Source organism: Chelonia mydas, chromosome 1 (genome assembly GCF_015237465.2).
Source record: "Chelonia mydas isolate rCheMyd1 chromosome 1, rCheMyd1.pri.v2, whole genome shotgun sequence".
Taxonomy (NCBI): domain Eukaryota; kingdom Metazoa; phylum Chordata; order Testudines; family Cheloniidae; genus Chelonia; species Chelonia mydas.
In genome coordinates, this window is record NC_057849.1 from 283,076,317 (window position 1) to 283,091,724 (window position 15,408).

Here is a 15,408-nt window from a genome sequence, read left to right on the forward strand (position 1 = left end):
AAACCATGAACTTCTGCAGAACATAAGCTTTTATTTAAAGCAAAAATTTAGATACTAGCCCTTACGGTTCATAAGATAATTATCCAAATGTGAATTGGATGCAAAAATGCAGTTGTCTTCCTGAATCTGCAAACAGCTCCAACAGCTCTACTTTACCAAGCAGCAGCAAAGCAGAATTATAGTACTGGGGTCAGTTTTACTGCAGCTATTCAAAATAATCTGAGCAACAGAAAAACTGCCAAGACTCAGATCAGTTTCATGCTGCTACTGCTTGGAAAAACTAGGGGCAGTAGCAGAGGCAGGCACTGGAGTTATTCATGGGAGCAGAGCACTGAAAACAGAGGCTACAGGAGAGATAAAGTAGCACAGACCTCATTAGTTGATTTATAGAAATGTATACTACATCCACCCACAAAAGAACACCCAGCCGAAGCTCTCAGCACCTGGGCAATTTAAAAAAAATGTTTATAACAAAAATGAACAGACTGCAGCAATTACCGCCCTGCCCCATGCCCCCCCCCCCCCCCGCTAAACTAAAGGGGGAAGGGGAGGACCTAGGCCTAGTTATTACAAACTATTAAATTGTTATGAAGTACATGTATCACACACAAAAAATACTACATGACTATAGTAGCTGTGTATAAGATCTCATTTCTACAGCTCTTTGAGATCTACTGATGAAAAGTACTATATAAGAAGTAGGTATGTTATTAAAAAGAAAAACATTAAATGTTTCTGATAATAGGTCAGTGGCATATGTAATTAGAGCTGGGTGAAATTTTTTAATGAAAACTTTTTTCAGTGAAAAACATTTAGCAAATTCACATCGGTTTTGCTAAGTTGTCCATTTTGAAAAAAAAATTGAGGAAAAAAATCCAATGTTTCACTTTGACATTTTTTGAAACTAAATGATTCGGTTTTTCTGTCTGAAATCACTTTGTTTTGAAATTACCTTTAATTTTATTTTAAAATTTGTAAAAAAAACTGTTTACAAATGCTCAAAATCAAAACAAAATGTTTCGTTCACCCAGAATTTTTTTAATTCACCAAAAACTTTAAAAAAAAATCATTTGCGTTTCAACAGAAAACAATTTGTGGTGTTTTTGTTTTGTTGGCATTGACAGTGAACTGCAAAATCTATTCTTTTTTCAGCTCTGCATGCTAGTTCTCTTTCATCTTATTTAATTCTCAATATTTCTACAAAAAAAGAACATGAACTTTTCCTTTTAAAGTGCAGTCCAATGGTGATTATAAAAAATAGCTTCTTTTTATTTAGCATATCTATTCCTTTTGTGTATTCAGAGTCAAATGTATTTTACTACAATGAGAAAAATAAAGGTTCACTGTTTTCAGCTCCTTTTAACCCTGCAGAGTCAACACAATTACAACAGCATGAGCTGTGGGTTCTATCCTACCTTGTACCTCATCAACACAGTTGTTTACTAAGTTCCAGTTCTAAGCCCGTTGAAAGCAATGGGACTGCACAGGTGTCATGAAGGGCATAAATTAGCCTGCAGAATATTTGACATGGGTGAGGAGACATGGACTGGGAAGTTTTTGACTCCCAACCTCAGACAGTTTGCAGGCCCAGAAGTTAGAAATTATTATTTGTAAACTGAGCACAATTGATACAAAAATAATCAAGAGATAGTAAATATGGAACTTCAGGATGCCGTTTTGAGTTACTCTTCATAAAATAGAACTGCAGTCTAAAAATCATGGGAAGACTACCCCTCATGGGCCCATCCTGTAGACATTTCTCGCATGGGTAGTCCTATTTAGAAGGATTCCTGGCATATGTAAAAATGAGCAGAACTGGGTCCAATTGGATCTGCCCTAAATGTGGTCTTCAAAGGACAAGAGCAAAAGTCGTCCCTTACTCTAAATTCCTTTTCCTAAATATGATACAAACACATATGCTTTTTCAAAAATTAATTGTTCAAAAGTATCAGGTGCCTATTGTAGATTATAAGCTGCGCATAATTTAAAAACAATCCAAGAGCTTTCTAAAATTCCCCATATTTTTGAATGTCTTCTCACTCCCTTCTCAATATGTACTCCTCTTAAAACATGTCCATCTTTCACACATGCACACACACAGATATACAGAACTATTTATAGCTTCACAACAAGCCCTCAAAAAACATGAAGATCCCTAAATCACCATGTGTACTACAAACAATTATAAAATGCACGCTGCCCAACAATAAACAAAAAATTCTCCCTTGTGAAAAGAAAATCAGAACATGGTTCAAATAAACTTGTACCTACCCTCACAATGATCCTTTCAGAGACATGTGCAGACAATAAATAGGACTGGTCCTGACTGACAGCATATAGTCCAACCACCAGCATGAAGTATCTAATATGAAATTAATTTCAATGATTTCACAAGAAAGCTGAAATAATCTCACAGGCATAATGTATCTGTGACTGTAGGGGACCACCCTGACCATTAAGGGCTTCTGTCACTGCCTGCCTTATAATTTTGGGTGTCTTAATACTATGCTGCCATAGCTCAGAGCCCTGATAACAGTAGCCAGTCTACCAACATAAAGGTCTCACCCTGGCTTCCATCAGCCTGGTTACTCCTACAACCCTGCCAGTCCCCGTTTCCCCTCCTCTTGGGGTCCAGACTCTGACTGTCTCACTATTTTTCTGGCCAAATTATTCTACCAACAATAGTAGTATGTTTAAAATACAACTTATTTTGCAGAATGGGAGGAAAATTAACACTTCTTACTCTCTGTTTTGTTCATTCTCTGTTAAATACTCTTTGGAGCCAGTGCTCATTGAAGTCAATAGAAAGACTTCAGTATTGCCAACTCCAACCATTCAAGAAATCATGTATCAGGCCCACAAAAACTCATGAGATTGGCTACAAATAAATAAGCTTTTAAACTCTATATCTAGGTTTCTTTTTATTTGCATTCTGGTTTCCGAGCCATTAAAGTATAATCTGGGTGATATTTTCCAGCTTTGTGCTGCAACCATGAGGACTAGAAACTTTTCTTTTTTTGGTAGTAAAATGAAAACAGACTCTCACGTAATTCTAAAACTTCAGGAGCTGGGTTTTCAAGAAAGACACCAAAGACCATAAAAGTCAAGATAAAATCATGAGAGCTGGCAACACAAACTTTCACAGACTATATCTGCCTCATTGTAAGCCAGGTCACTCCCCCCTTACACTCCCGCCCCCCAGAGGACCATCACTCTACCTTTGGTCAGGATTAGGTTTCCCCTTTTTTCTCATGTTATTTGCTGTTGTTTCACTGAAATGTAACCTTCCCAGTGTCACTTTGGTTGCCTGGTCTGCTGGTAGATCAAGTCTAAAACAGAAAAAGGAAACAAGTTAAGAGGCAAACCACCACCCTCCACCTAGACCCCTTCCGATTGTCCTGCAGTTTGCTCAAGCTGATTAATATGCTTCATTTTTCTGATTTTATATACTGAGCTGACAGCAGAGGAACCTCAGTACATGTGCAATGCTCCCCCACTTATAAAAATGTCACATTTTCTTCTTTTATGGCACCTTTCAACTTAGGTGCCAAAGCACATCAGCCTCACATTAATCAATCCATCACAACAATCTGTCAGGTAGTTCAGTAAGGGGGTGAATGTAGTCAGTCGTATATGGTACCCAATCAAGAGCGGGAATATTTGGGTTCTTAGTAATATTCATATACTAAGTATCTCTGCACCAAGAGCCATACATAGCTGCACATAATAGGCCCATTGACATACATGGGTATCTGTTGCTAATTTAGGATACTACCATAGATCATTCAACCTACAGTAACACATTAACCAAACCGTAATTTCTCTCCTGTTTGTTTTTACCTATATCTGATTTGCATTTTCGTGTCCACTATCGCATGTAATGATGATCTGATCAAACATTTTTTCATGGACAAAGAATCGTCCAATTACTCACTTTTCATCTGGTGTAAATCAGTGTTACTCCTTCAGTGTCAGTGGCACTACATCAAGTTACACCAGCTGAGAATCTATCCCTTGGTAGCTAGAAAAAGAACCATGGCGGAAAAGGCTACGGGCTAATCTGTCCCCCATTTTCCAATTCAGCGTTCACCTCTGTGGATTTTTGAATAGGAGATGTAACCTTTTCTGAAAGTTAATGTGGCGATTTTTCTCTATGTCGTATCTATATGACATGCAGTGTTTTTGTAGCCATGTCGGTCCGAGGATATTAGAGAGAAAAAATGGGTGAGGTAATATCTTTTACTGGACCAACTTCTGTTGGTTAGAGAGAAGCTTTTGAACCACACAGAGCTCTATTATAGAATTTTGCTGCTTTTCTCTTGGGATGTTCTACATCCAAAATGTTTTTGGTCAGATGTTTCTATCCATGTAGAAAAGTGGTATGAATTTACCTATAAATCACACTGCTGTGTGAAAGAGTTGTTTTTGTCAAAATTTCTACGACCACAAGCAAATGTTAGGTCATAGGACGCAGTCAATTCCAGTCCATGATTGCAACTGAAATATTTATACTAGTAACAAAAGGGAAGTGTTTAACAGAGGTCAAACTACTAAGATACATGTGATATAAACACACCGGTTTCTAGACAGAAACTACTCCCCTATAGAATTTTTTTTTTTGTTCTGTTCTGCTGTACATTATATTTTGCTTCTGCAGCTAAAAGGTCTATTTTGTTTTGTTTTTCAAACTTTTCCAAAAATGTACATACATTTTTTTTTTGTGATCCATCTGACACAGACAGATTTTAAGTAAACTCAAAGAATAGGACTTGAACTGAAAAATAAAGCAGACTCTGTATCCACTAGACCTATACGTTATTGGATTAATACTATAGGACCAGCTCTTCCTGCCTTTCATTATAAAATATAACGGTGCACACAGGAGGGAGCCGGAGGAGAAGAAATCCTTGCAGAACTTCTCCAGCATTAGGAGTAGGCTTTGACATGCACACTTCCCCTTGCCATTTTTCTTAACCATCCCCCTAAACTTCAGATGGAACAGGCAGTTCTGAGTGCCTGGAACACACAGATCTTGTAGGTCGCTGGAGATTTCCGGGCCATCTGTGCCCCACATCTCCAAATCAACTCCAGTGCCCCCTCTTCTGCTTCTGGCTCTCTAGTGCTCTGGGGGTCCATGCTGTCAGGGACTCCCCTAAACACTGTTGTTCTGGTATAAGTCCCAAGTGTTCAGGAGCTCTGCATATAAATTAAAAGTCTCAGGTCTCTTTGCTTTTTGTTGGATTGGTTGCTGGTGTGAGGGGGAATGTGCATTTCTACACAATCATTGGGCACCTGCTACAATAAAGACATATATATCATCAAAATTAAAAGAATCCTCTAGTAAACATGTTTTACCAAAAATAAAGTGCCCTCCCACCCCCCCAAAAAAGCATTTCTTGTGTTTCAGAGAGACAAGGGCCTTTTTACATAAACCAACTGAGACATTAACAGTTCAGGAGAATGGCTATGATGTTGCAACACTGGATGAGGATATCAGGCAATAAATCAGGGGAAGCAGGTTTAGAAAGGAGATGTCTGATATTGACACAAATAGCCTGACTATCAGCAGGGAGAGGAAAAGGAAGTATGAGGAAGTACAAAAGGCTTTCAGTAAGTTTGCCTTAGGGCTTGTCTACACTACAATATTAGGTCGACTTAAATTAGGTCAGCCACAGCAGTAATGAAATCAGCTGTTGGTGTCCACACTGCCCTCCTTCTGCTGGTGGTGCGTGTCTTCACCAGGAGCACTTACACAAATTGTAGTGGGGCATTGTGGGGAACTGACAGCTATGCTGGGCTCATATCTGGAGCCCTCCCAGTCACCGGGTGTGAGCTGTGAGCTCGGTCCAAGGCTCAATTTCACAGGAGGAAGCCTATCAGCAATGAAATCGACACTCGTCAGTTTCACCGCTGCTATTATTTCACATTTTGTCTCCAGCTGGCGGAGCTCACAGCTGGAGCCGCTCCCCCAGCCCCAGGGCTGACAAGCACTCCTCACTTTGTGACTCAGTAAAGTCAATTAGAGTTTTGCTTGAATAAAGACTGTAGGGCCAAGCCTAGAATTACTATCTATTTGCCATGGAACAACAATTTCTGGTGAGGAGAATTGGGAGGGAGAAAAAAATTCTTACTTAACAGGATTGAAAGATTTTTTGCTTCGGTCCGACTGAGACTGTTCAATGGTGATTATCTGATTTGGGGCGTCCGCCTATAATTAAAAGGAAATAACCTTTTCAAGTACAAATTTGAAAACGTGACAGGTTACACTTTTAAAAGGTTAATTTTCTCACAAATAAATGTAAGAGGTTGTAGTGAGAATAGACCAAGATTCAATATACAAATTAATTAGAAAACCAAACTCTCTCAATTGTTGTAGAACCACATATATAGCGACATAGGAATCGCCACCTGTTCAGAGCAGTGTTTCACTAGTCCAGACTCATGGATCCCACCGTAGCCAGTAAGTAACGGAGATTTCAAAGCCTCCTTCATGGACAGTTATGCAATAATATGTCAAGGGGAAAGTTTCTTCCTGATCCCAAGTTGTTAACGGTTGGTTTATGTCCTGAAGCATGAGTGTGGATATCTTTTATGAATATTTATACAAACCAGGAAATTCCAGAAATTCTTTTAGACATGTCTAAACCTTTTCCCAATCCTGTCAAGCTCTTTTTTCAATAATACCATGTGACAGTGAGTTCCAACAGTTAACTATGTATTAGAGTTCTAAGAAGCATGAAGCAAAGCAAAGTTATTAACTACAGTATCCTTTAAAAATACCTATACAAATATTTAAAACCACTACCCTCTTCTGGTAAATAAAACCTAGGGCAAATCTTTCAGACAGAAGGGAATTTGAATACAAGAGCATTGCTATACACAAAAGGAATTGAGGATGAGAAATGAAATTTTGGGTTCCACTTGACTGGCTGGAGAGAGCTTGGTTAAATTTCATAGATTCAGGCCTCTGCCATCATCCAAAGATGACCTCCACTTTTGTTGTGCAGAAATTCCACTCTAAACTATCATTCCCGACCCAAATCATGTACCGTCTTCCCACCCCTGACTGTTTATGTATACAGTAAGCCTGATAAATCGAGCTGGCAGAATTGTTCATAATGACCAATTTAGCCCTTTTTCTGTTTGTGGATTGTCTGGGAATAGAATTCGATTTTTACCATTTTTGTGAACTACTTTTTTCAATTAGTCCTTATTCATGGTATGTGATTGACCACCTAGGTCACATGGTACCATCTGCATTCCCTGATTGGATGACAAACTAACAGGAGGGAAATCAGTGTTATGATAGCTGTACAAACATTACACCCTTCAGCACACATCTGCACAAGCGTGCACAATCTCGCTATCTGAACACATCCTGATGAACAAAATGTTGCCCATTCTATCAGACACCAAAAAACTAACAAAAAGGGTCAACAGTAATTAAATGAATTCCGTTTTTTATTCAAATAAATTACTGCAAATGCTTTTTGCACTATTCCTCCTGCTCTATTGATAATCACATACTTATAATGAAGAGAAATTAAAAACACAAGGAGACTTACCTTAATTCCAAAAGTTTTCAAGTAAAACTTTTCGATAGGTTTCAACCCCAGCTGGGTTTTGACATATTTTGGATTCCCAACAACACTGATATGGATTGTGATCTGGAAATGGTTCTTCTTCTGGCATACAAAAGCATCATCTGCTGTTGAAAAATTAAATCCTTTGTCTGTGACAATGTGGTATCCTACATCAGGGCTACAAAAACAGGAATAAAGAACAGCTGCAGTAAGCAAACATACATTTCAGTGACAAACCCTGCTCATGTTCCTTTGGGTGGAGTTAAATAAATAATGAAATCCTAGGACTTGAAGGGACCTTGAGAGGTCATCTAGTCCAGTCCCCTACACTCATAGAAGGACGAAGTATTATCTAGACCATTCCTGACAGGTGTTTGTCTAACCTTGCTCTTAAAAATCTTGAATGATGGAGATTCCACAACCTCCTTAGGCAATTTATTCCAGTGCTTAACCACTCTGACAAAAGTTTTTCCTAATGTCTGACACCTAAACCTCCCTTGGTGAAATTTAAGCTCATTGCTTCTTGTCCTATTCTCAGAGGTTAAGAACAACAATTTTTCTCCCTCCTCCTTGTAACAACCTTTTATGTACTTGAAAACTGTTATGTCCCCTCTCAGTCTTCTCTTTTCCAAACTAAACAAACCCAGTTTTTTCAGTGTTCCCTCATAGGTCATGTTTTCTAGACCTTTAATCATTTTTGTTGCTCTTCTCTGGACTTTCTCCAGTTTGTCCACATCTCTCCTGAAATGTGGTGCCCAGAACTGGACACAATACTTCAGTTGAGGCCTAATCAGCACGGAGTAGAGTGGCAGAATTACTTCTCGTGTCTTGCTTAAAACACTCCTGCTAATACATCCCAGAATGATTTTGATTTTTTTGCAACAGTGTAACACGGATTAAATGAAAGTGGGATTATGTATAATCTCAAGCAACAGATCTGCATGTGTACATGCCGACTCTGTGGGTGCTCCGGGATTCGAGCATCCAAGGGGAAAAATTAGTGGGTGCTCTGCACCCACTAGCAGTCAAGCTCCCTGCCCCACCCAGCCGCCTCACCTCCTCCTCCACCGCCTCCTCCCAGTGCACAGCGTCTCTGCTCCTCCCTCCCTCCAGTGCTTTCCACCGCCAAACAGTTGTAGCAAGCTCTGGGAGGGAGGGGAGGGGAGCAGGAACATGGTGCGCTCAGGGAAGGAAGCGCCGAAGAGGTGGGGCTGGGGCGGGGATTTGGGGAACGAATTGAATAGGGGCAGGGAGGGGGTAGAGTTGGGGCAGGGACTTTGGGGAAGGGGTTGGAGGCGGCGCAGGGGTGGGAGCAGAGGCGAGCCAAGCACCCACCGGAGCCAGAAGAAATCGGCACCTATGCATGTGTTGTTCTTTTATCTTCATAAGGGTAGGACTAGGAATTTTTTTAATTGACTTGTAATTCTACTCTGGCACCTTACATATAGGAAGGTTAAGAGTGGGGGAAGTTTACACAATTCTCGCTTACAAATCATATAGAAAAGCACACCTCCAAACCATATCAGTTTATTCCCAGAGCTCAAAATGCACCACTATAAGTAACTGAGCTGAAAATGCATTGTGTTTATTGACGTGCCAATCAGCCAAGTAGACATCTTGCTTTGTTCCGGAATTCATGCAACCATACACTTTCACAGTAGCTTTTGAAGTGGAGTAGGGTTTTACTCAGGCCAAACATACAACTGTTGACACATGCACTCTGGAAAGATCTCCATAAAGCACTGTTTTATAGTGCTGTTCCTCATCCACAAAGTAATGGAACCCTATTCTACTTATTGGAAGGGATAATTTATCAGCTAGAGAGAAAAGTTCTCTGTCTTTATATTCCCTGATTCAGAGCACATCAGGCAAAGGGGTCAAAAGATCTTCCAGAAAGATCCAGCAAATTAGCCACCCAGACAATGGTTGCAGTCTGCTGGCATAAGTGACTGATAATCTTGAAGTAACAGGACTACACGGCAAATCTTCCAGATACGAAGAATGACTTTCCTCATTAATGAGGGATTTGACGATAATGATCAAGTTCCACTATGGAACCCCTCATTAGCACAACCATTAATGACAACTTTTCAAGACTAATCCATTTATTTGGTCATTATAGGTTGGAAGGATTTAATATACAGATTTTACAAAAGATTTATAAAGATTTTAACATCTTCTGAACAAATTTTAATCATGGATTTTCTGGCATAGAGAGCAAAGCTAAAAAGGCTTCATAAACTACCATACTGCTTCTGAACTCCCTTATTTTTTAACATAAGTCATAATGAGTATAGCAGGTTTTAAAAGCATCATCGCTGAAGAAACTCCTTAAGCCTCTATATAAATTTTGAAATTTCTTCTAGGTAAGGGCAATGCCAATTTATAAGATGACGATTTAAAGCAATTTCTGAACATTTGCTTCAATGCAGACACACAGGTCAAGAAATAGAAGTACAGCTTTTCCTTCCCCAAGAGGAATGATTTGGGTTGAAGGTTATTCCGAAGAGTACTGTCATGGTTGGATTCTTACCTACTGTACCCAGGCACATCTTCATAAAGCAGTTAAGAAACGAATGGAGTATCTAGGCCTGATTTTGCAAGGAGTTTTATTGGGATTTGAAGGTGCTGAGCCTGTTCCTTTGCCTAACTAGGGCTCAGTGATGTTTCTTATGAGTCTGAGCCGTGGTGCAGTTGGGGAGGAGGCAGACGGCTGGAATGCTAGCATGAGGAGACGGCATGCTTCACCTGTCTATGCCTCTGTAATGTTGACAGTGCTCCTCCAATGCAACTTTCCTGGAATACACTCCACATCAGCACACCTCTGCCTGGTTTGCTAGCAAATCCAACAGTATTTCTTTCATAGCACTGGGAGGACTCTGTGTGGACTCCATGCAGCGGCCCAAGGTGTATGGGAGGGGAAGAGAAATGTTCTCTCATACCTTTCTTCCCACTCATCTAAGGGGAGGTATAATCTAATCCACAGAGTTAAATCACAGACTGAGAGCCCCAGTCCTTCAAGCCCTCCACACATGGAGCTGCCAATGAAGTCGATATCAGTTCCATGGTCAGAGGGGCTGCAAGATCAGAACCTTCAGGCCCAGGACATACAAAGGTTTATGCACAAGTGGTCCAACTGATGTCAGTAAAGTTGCTCATGTGAAAAAGGATAATCATGCACATAAAACATTGAAGATCATGCCCTGTATGTGTGTTATGAAAGCAGTCAGCCGTGATATGAGGCCATTTCTAGTGCACTGACTAACAATGCCTTACACATCTCTTTAAAATGTAGCTGTAAATAAATCCTTTAGCAGCAGCAGCAAATTAAATAGATAGAGTGCAAGTGGAGGCGAGTTTGTTAACTGATGGATTTAAATGTTTAAAGGGAGTTGTAAACATTTTTGCACTTGAAAATAAACAGATTAGGGTTTTTTTTTATATAAATATGTAATTCTGTTTCCCCTATATCAGGGGTTCTCAAACTTCATGGCATCACAGCCCCTTTCTGACAACAAAAATTACTACACGACCCCATGATGGGGACTGAAGCTTGAGCCCGCCCAAGCCCCGCCCACTCAGGCGAGATGGGGGCAAAGCCAAAGCTCGACTCCCACCACCCTGGGTGCGGGGGGCCAAAGCTGAAGCACAAGGGCTTCAAGCCCCAGGCAGGTAGCCTGTAACCTAAGCCCTGCCACCCAGGACTGAAGCCTGATCCCGCTGCCCAGGCATGAAGCCCTTGGGCTTCAGCCCAGGGTGGTGGGATTCACACTTCGACTTTGGCCCCGGGCCCCAGCAAGTCAAACGCGAGCCCTGGTGACCCCATTAAAACAGGATTGGGACCCACTTTGGGGTCCCAACCCATAGTTTGAGACTGGCTGCTCTAAATAAACACTGAATTACTTTTTCCTCCTTCTAATTTTTGCACTTGTAGCTAGGAATTAAAAATAAACAGATTTATTCTCGTTTTCTTGATTTGAAGTCTCCAGGAAGTTTATTCATTTCACAGATTCTGTGAGTTTAAGATTACATGAACTGTGTTCCTGCAGTTAGGATTACTGATTTCTCATAAATATATACTGGCCAGAATCCTGGGAAAATGTGTGCATGTGCTTAAATTTTCACACATGAATAGCTCCATTGAACTTAATGGGACTACTAATGTGTATAACATTAAGCCCATTCTTAAGTGTTTGCAGGATCACCACCTGACTTAATTTTAATTAGCATTTACATTCTGACTGCTGAAGGCTGAAAAACTCACACTCAATAGCCAGAATTTTCAGAAATAACTAGTAATTTTGGGTGTCCAAATTGAGACACCATAAAGGGGCCATCTTTTCTGAAAGTGCAGAGTATCCACCCTCTGAAAACTCAGGCCACTTTCAGGGGTTTCAGATGGGATATCCCAAAACTGAGGCCCACAAAAATCAGCAGTTACCTTTGAAAATCTTAACCCATGACTTAAGAGTTAGCTGAAATTTGAGAATTTTTTTTTTTTTTAATAGAAACAGGCCAGAGCCACACAGCTCAGATTTAAATTTTCCCAGAACAAGGGAATTTTCAGATCTAGAATTTTAGCTCCATCTCATCTTAGCTTTTATAACAAGAACAAATTGGCTCGAGACATGTTTCAGAATGGAATCCCACCTGCTGTAAACTGTGACGGTGAAAATACCAAAAGATTAAAAAGAAAATGCTAATTTTTTCTTAGAAACAAAATTCTAAAAAAAAGAGGAAACAGTAAGGTTTTTTAGGCTCAATGACAATCTATCTAGACTTAGCAGTGATAATACGAATGTTCTTTTGACACAAACAGGATATAATATCAGGAAGCAGAGAAATTCTGTACACAGATCATAACTACAATGCATCTTGGGAGAAAGACTACTAACACGGACCTATACTCAAAAAAAAAAAAAAAAAAAAGATGCTAATCCCCTAAGTGACCAAATAATGGTCATAATTCATCTATTTAGGTACTTTTATGGTAATCATCATAGTATCTGTTCCTTGATATAATGCGCCAAAAAAGTACATCAGTTTTAAGTGTTCAACATCTGGGGAATTAAATAGCTGATAAGACTGGATTCAGAGCCTATCACCTCTAATTCACAGCTCAAATGTAGCCATTGACTAAAAGTGGATGTGCAATATATTGGCTGTGGCAGGCCACTTCCTCGTGGAGAGGTATCCAGGCCACAATCACCTCTCCAAGCTGACTGGGAGGCTTGTAGGCTTTCCCAGCAAAGGCACCAAGGTTTGAAAGGCAGAGACATTGAACTATTGGCTCACCCGTAAGACAGTCTCTTCAGAGTAAAAAGAAAAGGAGTACTTGTGGCACCTTAGAGACTAAGTATACAAGTACTCCTTTTCTTTTTGCGAATACAGCCTAACACGGCTGCTACTCTGAATCCCTTCAGCATGGGGTTGTGTTTAAAAAAAAAAACCCACACCTCATATTGCAGCTACATAGTGCTGTCTGTGCATAAATGGGAGACACTAGTGTTCAGGGCTGAATATGATGCACCCAAATTAACCTTTTTTGGAAAGTGTTCTTTTTGGCAAGTGTTTTTTTTATTTTTGGAGGGTGGAGCTGGAGGAAAATACAAGCTAACCCTAGCACTTAAAAGGCTTCTCTACTGTGCACAGTGACTAATTGCTGCAACCCTGGGAGATAAACAAGCTGACATGGAAGGATCTCTGCTAAAAAAAATGTTCTCTGAATACGAGAACATAGAAAATTGGGGGACGGAGGGAGGGCTGAACTTGCAGTGACCTTTCCGAAGGTGGTATGTTGATATTGGGGAGGTTTTTTTCCCCTTTTGTTGCTGCTGCAAAATTCTGTGTCTGTACAGGCAAACTCTAAAACAGGTGCACAATATTAAAACCTTGTCGCGTAGGTTACAAGAGCCCATGCAGCAATAACAAAGTAACAAAGGTAACTACGTTAAGAGGACTTTAGGCCATGGGAAGGTGATGTGCAGTATGTGCAATAGTTATTTGCTCCAATCTGTTTTGCCAAAAGGAGAAAAAAAAATCAAATAGATTTAAGTTAGCTTGGAAGTGTTCTCATGCCTGAAGCCACCTGGTTTAGAGTCCATCTGCTGTGTTGAAAAAAATATATCAGAATGCTTGGCATGAACATTCAGTGATTCCCTAAAATCTGGTGATCAGATTCATCCTCACTTCTGACTGTCACTTTCCCTCCCCACCTCATTTCATTCTGAAAACTACATGTACCATTTATTTCAGCAGCTCAGTGCAAACAAACGAAATTAAATGCAAGTGTAAACATCTGTGCTTACAGTGTTTCGTAACTATAGTTAAATAAGCTGCTCCAGTGAGAAGTTTGATACGGCTGCCATGTTAGAGCCTGATAACATTTGTCCACAGCCGCTACATTCTGTCCATCGCTGTCATAGTCTTGCACTTCAGTGCCACAGTCCTTTACTGTCACTGTGAAGAGACAAATGCCACAGTTCATTTGCTACATGCCAGGGCTAGCCTGTAACACTGCAGAAGACCAGCAAATAAAAAACACGTTGTTTTCCTTTGTAGCTATTCCAAAAATTATTTTCCTGCCTTATTTTATTGTCACAGAGCATTTGTTTTTTTACCTTTCATGCTCTAAGATATCACTCAGGTAGCACTGCTTTTAATTCTTCTACTCTCCCCCACCCCGAAAAAGGCATTTTTTACATGGCAAAAAAATCATTTGTCAGCTAAGCATTTTAATTTTTGAAATAATCATTTTGTGACAAGATCTAGCAAAGAAAGAAGAAATGCCAGAATTATCAAATACCCCCCTTGCGATAAGCTTAAAATAAAAAAATCCATCAGTCCAAACTAACAAGTATTTAATTCCACAGCAAAAAAAAAAAGAAAAGAAAAGAAAAGAAAGAAGCAACATTGAGCCATTCAAACTGGCTGACCAATCACTGTTTAATGCTTTATCATGAGAAACATCCCAGACTGCCGATTACATCAGCTTGAAGCAGCCAGCGTCAATGCTGATGCTTGAGATACTCCACATGTCATGACGGCTGAGGAGCACTTCATGTGGGAGACAAATAAATGGAGTGGAGTCCAGAATATAGCGCACACTAGAGTGAGCGAGCAATCTAAGAATCCTTATGTGGCCTGAGGCGGCATGGTGTGACAGAAAGAGCACAGCACTGTTGAAATAATTGCAGCCCAGAGCCCCTAGCTGCAATAACTGTGTTTCTGACAGACAGCTGGGTGAATACTACAAACAGTGTTCTCTGGTTACTCATTTCGATTTTTAAACTAATTTCCTTCTGCCATGTTTGAGCCCCTTGTGTGTTCACAGTCCACTAAAATTGAGCCACTGGGTTTTACTGACATAAATGTTTGCACAGAGCAAATTTCAAAGCTGTATCGCCATTATTAAAACCTAACATTTTAAATTCACATAAGCAAGCATCTACAACTGCTCGTTTATCCATTCCATCAGGAACAGTAGCAATACCATGTGACTCATCTGACCAATCACAATTTACCAACACAGCTCAAACAACAGATACTTAAAGAAAGGTTTGTGGTCAATCCATATACCAGTTGATAAAAGAAACCACCACAAAAACTGATCGAATAATTTCAAACAACTTATAAGTCTGAAAGAGTGACAGGCTTCCGACTATGCAGTGTTGTTGTAGCTGTGTCAGTCCAAGGATATTAGAGAGACAAGGTGGGTGAGGTAATATCTTTTATTGGACTAACTTCTGCTGGTGAGACAGACAAGCTTTCAAGCTACACAGAGCTCTTCTTCAGGTCTGGGAAATGTACAAAGAGTGCCACAGAT

General features: G+C 40.1%; 1 protein-coding gene across 1 annotated transcript in view; it reads right to left on the reverse strand.

The window, feature by feature from the left end:
• MYRFL (myelin regulatory factor like) overlaps window positions 1-15,408 on the reverse strand; it is a 74,578-nt gene that overhangs the window by 39,386 nt on the left and 19,784 nt on the right. The window contains exons 7-11 of the mRNA XM_037886615.2: window positions 13,892-14,042; window positions 7,566-7,761; window positions 6,132-6,208; window positions 3,219-3,329; window positions 2,272-2,362 (exon numbers count right to left, since the gene is read on the reverse strand). Coding sequence (XP_037742543.1) covers window positions 2,272-2,362; window positions 3,219-3,329; window positions 6,132-6,208; window positions 7,566-7,761; window positions 13,892-14,042 — 626 coding nt within the window. The remainder of the gene's footprint in view (window positions 1-2,271; window positions 2,363-3,218; window positions 3,330-6,131; window positions 6,209-7,565; window positions 7,762-13,891; window positions 14,043-15,408) is intronic.